General features: G+C 38.6%; 1 protein-coding gene across 1 annotated transcript; it reads right to left on the reverse strand.

Annotated features, from left to right (window-relative positions):
* Positions 1-313: 313 nt before the first annotated feature.
* LOC121434084 (vomeronasal type-1 receptor 4-like) lies at positions 314-1286 on the reverse strand. The gene has a single exon (XM_041632889.1). The coding sequence runs from the start codon at positions 1277-1279 to the stop codon at positions 314-316; it is 966 nt and encodes a 321-aa protein (XP_041488823.1). The 5' UTR covers positions 1280-1286.
* Positions 1287-9431: the final 8145 nt, after the last annotated feature.

Below are 9431 nucleotides of genomic sequence, written 5' to 3' on the forward strand. Positions count from 1 at the left end.
AGTCAGTCACAGGCTTTTGATTATCTCTTCTACTCTTTACAGGCACCAAGCATGTATGTCTTACAAGGACATAATGCAGGTAAATTCTTCATACACAGTACAAATATAAGAATTTTTTAAAAAATCCCTTCTAAAGAGAGGAAAAGTGGAGATTAAGGATTCATATATGACTGTAGTTTACAGAGATCTCTCTCTCTTAGCTCAAGGCTGTGAGTTACTTGGAAGATTGTGTAAGAAAAAAACACGCTTAAAATCCTTTGTGAGATTTTTGTCTTACATAAAGTATTATAAAACTAGGATATAATAAAATTCATTAAACAAATAAAGGAGAAAGACATTTTCTGAATTTCTCCCACTGAGCATGCCACCACTCAGGGAGAAGTCTATCCCTGTGAATCAACACAGCGGGGCTAAAAGTTGCATAACCAAGGATTAAAAATTCTCGAATATTTCCCGTCAAGGATTTGTCCACTAAAGAAAGACTTAAAAGTAGAGAAAAAGCACAGTCAGCCCAATAGAAGAAAACAAAACAGAGCATCAGAAGGAGGACACTCTGAGCAGCTCTCAGCTCAGGGGGAGTTCTGTAGAGAAGCTTGGAGTTCTGGAGGTGGAGGACATGCTGGTGGTGCTTGTGGAGAAGAAGTACCATGTAGCCACTGGCGCCTCCCATGGCTCCCTGAAACACAGCATCTCTCAGGACCATGAGAGGGAGAGCAATCCATTTTGTTTTCTGACTTTCTTGCATAAAAGAACAATAGTTGTCTTCACTTTTACTCTGTGATATATTCAGGCTTGTTCTTGTGATGGAATGGATTAGGTTCATAGCTATTAAAGCATTGAGTATCCAAAAGAATGGAAAGAATGGAAGGATGTGCCATGCAGACTGTGGTCTGAGCCTTCTCCATCCAGATGCTCTGGGACTGATGATGATGGCCTGGACCACAGTGAGGAGACTGCTGGTGCAGATGGAGACCCCACGGGCCACCCTTGTCAGGTAAATGAGGATCTTGCACCCTATCTCATCTAGGAAGTTTCTCAAACCAAAAGCTGCCATGGTCTTTGGCAATCCTTTTGCAAGAAGGATTATGATGTTTGTAAAAGCCAAGTGGATGAGAATAAGGTGTATAGGATTCTTCTCAGGCCCTCCACACCAACTGAAAATATAATTCACACAAACAGAAATGTTTCCCAGAGTTCCAAACATAGTCATGAAGAGGAAAACTATTTGCTTAATAAATTTTAAAAGCATTTCTTCCTTTCTGGGTAGAAAATCTTGCATTCAGGATACAAAGAATTTTCCAGGAATTCATCAATAATGCTAGACATTTATCTAAAAAACATTTTTGCACAATAGCATTTTCTGGTATATGAGAGACAGTGATGGACACATGTGCTGCTGTAGACTGGGTCCCCGAACTCCTCCTCTTCCCTGTGGACACTGAGTTATGTGTGTGCTCTGACCGGTGAGCTTGGTAACTGGAATGAAACCCTAAAGTTTTAAAGGAGATATGTTTGAGTTCTATACTAGCAAAATTGACCTGTTAAAATGTGTATTCGTGTGTGTGCCTTTCTGTCTGTCTGTCTATGTACATGCATGTTTTAACAAATTAACTTTCAACACAACTGAATTGTACTGCAAATTTCCCCAACCAAACTCTTTCTTTTTCTTTCTTTATTTGATCATTTCCCCCACTGAATTTCCAAACACACAGGTTCCTTTCTTTTCTTTTCTTTTCTTTTCATTTCGTTTCTTTTCTTTTGGTTTTTTGAGACAGGGTTTGTCTGTGGTTTTGGAGCCTGTCCTGGAGCTAGCTTTTGTAGACCAGGCTGGTCTTGAACTCACAGAGATCCACCTGGATTCTCCAAGGATTAAAGGCGTGCGCCACCACCGCCCGGCCACAGGGTCCTTTCTTATTTGTATCTTAATTACTGTAACAATGTCTAGATTTGCATTTGTCTTCAAAGATATATAACTTCAATTTCTACATCCTAATATTTTTAAAGTTTGTATGTTCACCATTCTATGATTTCACTCAATAGGAATATTTACTGGTCTTTTTAAAATGTAGTTCTCAATGTCAAGTTCAATCGCACAACTTCTTTAGATAGAGCGCTACAGTTGAAACTGAATTATTAAAATATAACCTGAAAAATTTCATGTAACTGCCAGGCTGCAGCTAGGGATGGTGACTAGCAGAACCTTGTATTGCTTCCTATAACAGAGGGTAGCAGAGAATTGTAATCCTAGCAGATGACTCAGGGCATCTGTACTCCACTGAGTTACCTCAGGACATCTAAGGGAATATGGAACAGCTCTGAACTGGGGGATCCTGATAATTAATGGGATTAATGAGGGGTTATATACTGCCATGAGATGAGTGCATTTTGAGTCATGATTCTTCAATGTCAACTGCATGTAGCCCAGTACGTGGGGGTAACTGGTGTGAACAGGTGTTCCACTATCTAATAGTTCATGGTGTCATTTGCTTCTGTGGGGCCTTTTGAACAGCAATTATGTCAGTTGGTATTGCAGCCTGCTTTTCCTGCAACCTGTTTGTCAGACAGGCCGCTTTTTTATACACCAGTCTAAGCTGATTCCAGAACTTGAATCTGGGTAGGACGTTATTCCTCAAGTTCTGGAGATGCATTTTCATTTCTCAGCGATTTGTGGTTAGCTTTCTGCACATTTTCTAGGAGAAGAGGAACCTGAATATTACAGTGGCTGCATGGTTTTTGTGTTCTGAGCACTTGCAATGCCTCTGTTCACTGCCCTCATTCCTGTTAAACTCACAAGGTTGTTTTAAATATCAATGTCCCGATGAATGACCTCATGGCTTGAAATGACAGTTATTGCTGTCAATTTTTCCTATAGAAAAGAGTTAATTATTGCCTGTTTAAGCGAGTCCTAGAAACTCTGATACCATCCAAATAGCTCTACAAATCCAATATGATTCTGATTTTAATAGGAAGCACATTGTATTGGCCCAAAAATTTCGACCCCTTTTTATCTTATCTGACTGGCAGAGAGTTAGAGGTTGTTGAAATGGTGGGCAAATGTTTCTTTGCACCTCCACTTACGATGTGATTGTTTGTTTTGTTTTTGATATTAAATTAGTTTATTTAAGTAGGTCTGTGCCATCCTGACAGGTAGTCAGATTATGCAGATGTACAGAGCATGTCAGCCCTGATGAAATCACAGGTACCAATGCCTCCGTAAAGAAAAGCAAAAAGAGGTTCCTAAGACCATAATCCTGCCCTCTTCACACCACCATGATGTAGGCCCAGAAAAGGGTACCTAAACCAATAACCACTTACTGCAGTCTAACAAGAAATGAAAAGATCATGGTGATAACTGGTGATTTCTAGCCCTCTGATGGACTTGCTGCACAGATTTCCAGACCTAATGAGTCCTGTTTACCTTGGAGCCATACCGAAAAATACAGACTGAACATTTGACTGTTTTACTCTGTGACACAGAACTCATTTTGACAGTATGGTATTCAATCTACTGTTAAAATATTAGACCTAAAATCTGAGACCTCAATTTTCCCCTCAGGGAAAAAGAACTCATTCCAAGGAATGATTAATGCCCCTCTTCAAACATGAGGACGGTGGCCTAAGGGTTTGCTGCTGTTCAGAGACTGAGACAATTACATAAAGAGCAATGCGGTTGGACTTAACACATAAAAAAAACCCTTTTTGTCTTTTAATTAAAATGGTTTATAAAAAATTGTAATGTGACAAATTATGTGTTAATCATTAATTTCCACTCTAAAATTATAGTATTGACGTGGTGATATTTGTAACTGCTTTAGTTAACCAAAAAAAAAGTTTTTAAAAAGTTTGATGTTTCCTATGAGGGCTTAAATTTGACGTATTTAATAAAAAAAATTTAGATTTTTCATATGACAAAAAATTATTAAAAAACACTCCAGAGCAACTAAAAAAGACATTCCCAACCCTGGTGATCCTCCTCTCCTTTAATTAAAAGACTGTAGGAGCATGTTTATTCACAAAACATTATCTAATAGCACATAAACTTTCTTAACATAAATTTCCCTCAGAGACGGAGACTCCAGAGGAACTTTTCCCCGAACCTTTGTTTACAGGGGTCAGCAATCAGTGACAGGTTTGACCCTTTTTCCTCCCAGGCCACTAAGACATAGACATGTATAATTAAAATACATGTGCCCATGACAGCTAAGTCTGGGATATAGGATCGTGTTCAGTGAAGGCAGATATCATCATTTATCCTGCTGCAAAATTACAGGCTTTATTAAAATTAATAGAAAAGGAAGTAATTGTGGAGGCTCAAAAATGTGGGCCTATTTCCATCTTGTCTTGCTGTCAGAGAGTTGGATGTAGTAGTAGGAGCTACGAGGCTGTGTCCCTGGCACCCGGCCGCCCGCACAGCTAGCTTATGCCCCGAAATAATTACAGGGAAACTGTATTCTTTTAAACACTGCCTGGCCCATTAGTTCCAGCCTCTTATTGGCTCGCTCTTACATATTGACCTAACCCATTTCTATTAATCTGTTTAGCCCACGAGCTGGCTTACCAGGAATGATCTTAACCTGTGTCTGTGTCCTGTAGGAGAATCATGGTGACTCCTTGACTCAGCTTCTTTCTCCCAGCATTCTGTTCTGTTTACTCTGCCTACCTAATTTTATGTCCTATTAAAGGGCCAAGGCAGTCTCTTTATTTAACCAATGAAATTAACACAAGCCAGAAGACTCTCCCCCATCAGTTAGAGGTTGCTCAAATGATCAACAAACTTAACTGCACATCTCAACTCAGGATCTGATTGCTTGGTTCCTTTAACATTGAAAGAAATCATTCAAGTAGGTCCATGTCACCCTGACAGGGGTTCAAGAAATGCAAATTGACTTCTGCTCCTACTTTTGTAACTATGAGGTCACCTGGGGAGTGGTTGCCTTTATCATCCATGGTCTAGAACAGCTTACTGTTTAAACAACAAAATTCTATGTTTTGATATCTCAGAATAAATGAATTGACTTTTTGAGTTGTCCTACATATCATGTTAATAAAGTCTTTTGTTGAGTTCTCTCTCCCCACCCTCCATCCACACCCCTGTTTACTTGGGCATAAAAGCTGTGGAAAAATAAATGCAGGCAATTTTCAGTACTCACAGGAATGCACTCCCAATACTTTCTATGGTTTTTGTTCTGATATTTTCACGAGTCTCTGTATTCTTTAGTTATATTTCTAAATTCGCACGTTCCTACCCTGGCAAGAGGCATTTTTGTTGGGGCTGGTCCTTGGCAGTACATCGGCATTCACTGACAGATTTAGATTTAAAAAATGAAGTGTTTTTTCAGTGATTGGAATCAGTCAAAATCCCTATGGTCAATACACTCAAGTACTGATGGAAGATATAAACACTTTTCTGTTTGTTTAATCCTTGCTTTTGGGGAGATTACTACTTTTCTAGTCCTCTCTTTCCTTTTCTAAACTTTAAGTCGTATTTGAGACAAGTCTCTGATCTCCTAATAACTGATTCTTTCTACTAAAGTCACTGTCAGTTTAGGAAGAGGTGTCTCATCTTCCACATTATTTGGGAAATACTAAAGCAAATGAATTTGAAAGACAAGATGGACTTGTGTTTAAATGGATGGGTGATGTCAGGATGAGTCTAACTCCTAACAGCCCAAAGTAAGTTACATCCATCCATCCTGGTTTTATCTAAAAGAAACAAGCAAGCAGGCAAACAAACCAAACTAAAATGATCATTGTTCTTTGCTGCTTAGCATGGGATAAACATAAGATGAGCTGTTTCAGGATGTACCCATTCACAGCCTGGATCCTAAAAAGCAGAGTTCTCAAAATGGTAACGATACTGTTACACTGAGTGTTATAATCTTCAGCCAGGATTACAATGACTAAATTTAAGACAAGTATTGTAATAGTATGAGATAAACTTGAGAGCCTTTCAGGATAGATATAGGAAGGAAAATATCAAACTGGGAGTTAGAAGATAATTGTAAAACTATGCCAATATTAGGAACATGAAAATGCATCAAAAGAGAAAAGTGTAAGTGTTACACACACTAATGACAATGTTGAAGGCACAGCGATGGTAAAATGACACCTGAAACAGAGATGTTTTTGTCCTTCATCTATCTAGTTATTTTAGAGAGAGAATCATCCTCTGTAAAGCAGACTAGCACTAAACACTTCCCTTGCCTCTGTCTTTCTAATGTTGACATTACAGGAATGAATCATGATATTTTTCAGGGTTTACAGACATCTGAAAAATCTTAGGTATCTTATTGATCCATTTGGAAAGGTAACTTAGGCAAACACCCAGCCAGAGCTCTGTCATGATACTCCAGCCTGAGGATGGAGAGCAATGCCTCAGCATTTCTGTTCCATCTCTGTATCTACAGGAACTAGTCTCCTTTGATCTTTCTGGTGCCAGGGACAGAAGGAAAGTGGAGGTCCTGAGGTTTACTGCTGCCTGGATTAGTTAGAGAGACTCTTCTGCTTTAATGAAACTCTCCATGGCACAGCTGAGGGGATGGAAGATCTTACCTCCATGTACTGACCTGAACCTCTGTGGTGCAGACAGGATCTGGAGCAGCTCTGGGAAGGTGACATTTGTCAGGTCATATTTGTACTGTTAGGATTTGTGGGGCTCTTGGCTGACATCAGATGTTGCAGACTTCAAGTTTCATGTTGTCACGGTGTCAAGGGGAAGGAAGGCCTCTGCAGAGCCCCAGTCCCTGCCTCTCTCCACAATTACTATATCTATTTTGTTCAACAGTTATTTCAAGCTTAATTATGGTTTAATTATTTTGACAAGAAAAACAAGAGGTGAGAAAATGAACAACTAACTTAAGTTTCTGTGTACGGAGTGCCCTGCATCTTCTGACTGGTTTTCATCTTCTCAAAGTGCCAAACTGGGACCTGGGCAGGACCTGTTTCTGACACATAAACCAGGTGTTGTGCTTTTCTTTCTAAAATCCCTCATTGTACAGGAGAAGAATAAATGAGGCTAAGCACTGAAGATTCTGCTTTCTGAGCTAGTCCCAAACATGGACCAGGATGATTTAAAGTCCCTTGTTCTACTTGTAAAGTACTCTTCTGTAAATGATTCTTTCATTCCTACCAATTAAGTACTTTAAATTTCATATGAGCCTTGAAATATAAATGCCTCCCCAATACTGACTTTATTCTGAAAGTAATCTTTACTTACAATATTTTAAGGGAGTTTTTTTTTTAACTTAGTGGTGTCCAAAAGGGGTCCTTCTGTGTATTTTTCAAGCTAGTTCTTAGGAAACCCTTCCTATGCCAAATTAAACATGATGTAAATAAAGTGGGTTCAGGACTGAGATTAAAAATGATGGTATCATCATTGTATTCTTGAAAAATGCACAACAGGGTTGCCTTGGGAGATGAGTTCAAAGTTATGGCTCTTTCTCTGTGCCTTGAATTGTGGTGTCTCCACACATATAGGTGCAACTGGCACATTACAGAAGCTAAACATGCTTCTGTATAAATGAAATGAGAGATTTTGAGGAAACCAGGATTACTATTCTTTCTATTGAAAGGGGAATCCAGAAACATGGAAACAAAGGTATATATTACATATGTCAGGATCAATTGAAATTGAAAAATAAGAGTTGCTGGCCAAATGGGCCTTATGGGAATCCAAACAATCCAGGATACTTCTTAGACTGTAGGATGTTCCTCACAAACTCATAGCAAGGCCCCACTGCTGAAGATAACACCTGCTTAGCTAATTAAAATGGACAGGTGGGATCATTGCCTACATAGAGGCTTTATCCTGTGTTTCAGCTTCTTTGGTGCAGGAATGTACTCTCTATGCTTTCAAAAGAGAAATAAAACAGCAACCCAGCCACAAACCCTTTATCTGCAATGGTGTCTTACCTGCCTGCAAGAAAAGCCAAGGTATGGTGAAACAAAGCTTGTGGCAGTAACCAACCGATGAGTGATTCGTCTTATGGTGTCCATCAGATGAAACCCATGTCTAATCCTGCTAAGGTGATCAAGAACCTGAGAACATATTGCCAAGGGATCTAGAGTAAAACCAAGTAGGACTGGTTCAAGAAAAGAGAAAAATGTAGTAATTAAATGACTCCTAATGATATTCTATTGCATTCCTAGATCAGTGTCTTGTCCAGACATCATCAGAGAAGCTTCCTCCCAGCAGATGGGAACAAATACACAGACCCACAATCAGACAATACACAGTTAAAGAGAGACCTGAAACACTCAGTTCTTTTTTTTTTTTTTTTTTTTTTTTTAGAAAACACTCAGTTCTTAAATGGGATGTCTACATCAAATTTTTCCCTCAGAGAATCCTGTAGAGAGTAGGTGAAAAGAATGTTAGAACCAAATGGAATGCAGGATATCAAGAAAACCAGACTCTCTAAATGGACATGAGCAAAGCCCATGTGAACTCACAGCGACTGAAGAAGCATGCCCAAGGACTGCAGGTCCTCTGTGTATATATCATGGCTTAAAGTTTAGTGTTTTTATAGGATTCCTGAGTGTAAAAATGAGTTGTTCCCTGATTCTTGTGCCTTCTTTGGGTTATTTTCCTTCTGTTTGTCTTAGCCAACATCAGTATAATAGCACTTATTTTATCTTATATTTTTTTAAAAAATGAATGAATTGACTAAATGAATTAAAACCTAACCAGTGGGTTAAAGGTTAATGACTACACTGTCACTTATCCTTTCTCTGAAAGCAAAAATCAGTTTTCTCCAAGAGTCACACAGGGTGTACCATCCACTCCAGGATAGGTCTCAGGGGGAGGAGTAGCTGAAAGTATATGATTGCACTACAGAAACTTTGTTTCTGTTTGGTTGGTTTTGTTAAAATTTTTGGGTGCTTTTATTTGGTTAAAGTTTGGTGTCTGTTGTTGTGATTTTTTTGAATGTTTTTTTTTCTGGTTTTGTTGGTTTTGTGTGATTTTGCTGTTATATCCATTTTTGCATGTGTTGTGAGAAAGAGTTAAGTTTGGGTAGGTCGAGATGGGAAAATGATCTTGAAGGATTTAGAACAGAGGGAGAATTATAATCAAAATGTATTTAAATTTTAAAATTGTTTTAAATAGTAAGGTAAAAATAATAAAAAATTAAAATAATTATCTCTGATTCAACAAAGAGCACTTCCTTATGTCTTTTTATTTTGCTCAGAAAAAATTCTAAATATCTTTGTTGTCTTTGAAATAACGAAAAAAATGTTGCAGTTTAAAGGTTGCAAGGCTTGGAATAAGTTGATCTATAAGAGATGAGAAAATACCAGAAAGAGAACCCTGCATGTAGCTTCAATCTGGGAGGAGATGTGATGAGAAAATTGGCTCCCACAAGGAGAGTACATGGTGGGGTCACTGGTGACCTCTATTTTGTCCCACACTCTAACTTCATATGAAGGATATTACC

Source organism: Microtus oregoni, unplaced genomic scaffold, assembly GCF_018167655.1.
Source record: "Microtus oregoni isolate MIOR12 unplaced genomic scaffold, Mior012 000042F_ref0000377, whole genome shotgun sequence".
In the NCBI taxonomy this organism is placed as follows: Eukaryota; Metazoa; Chordata; class Mammalia; order Rodentia; family Cricetidae; genus Microtus; species Microtus oregoni.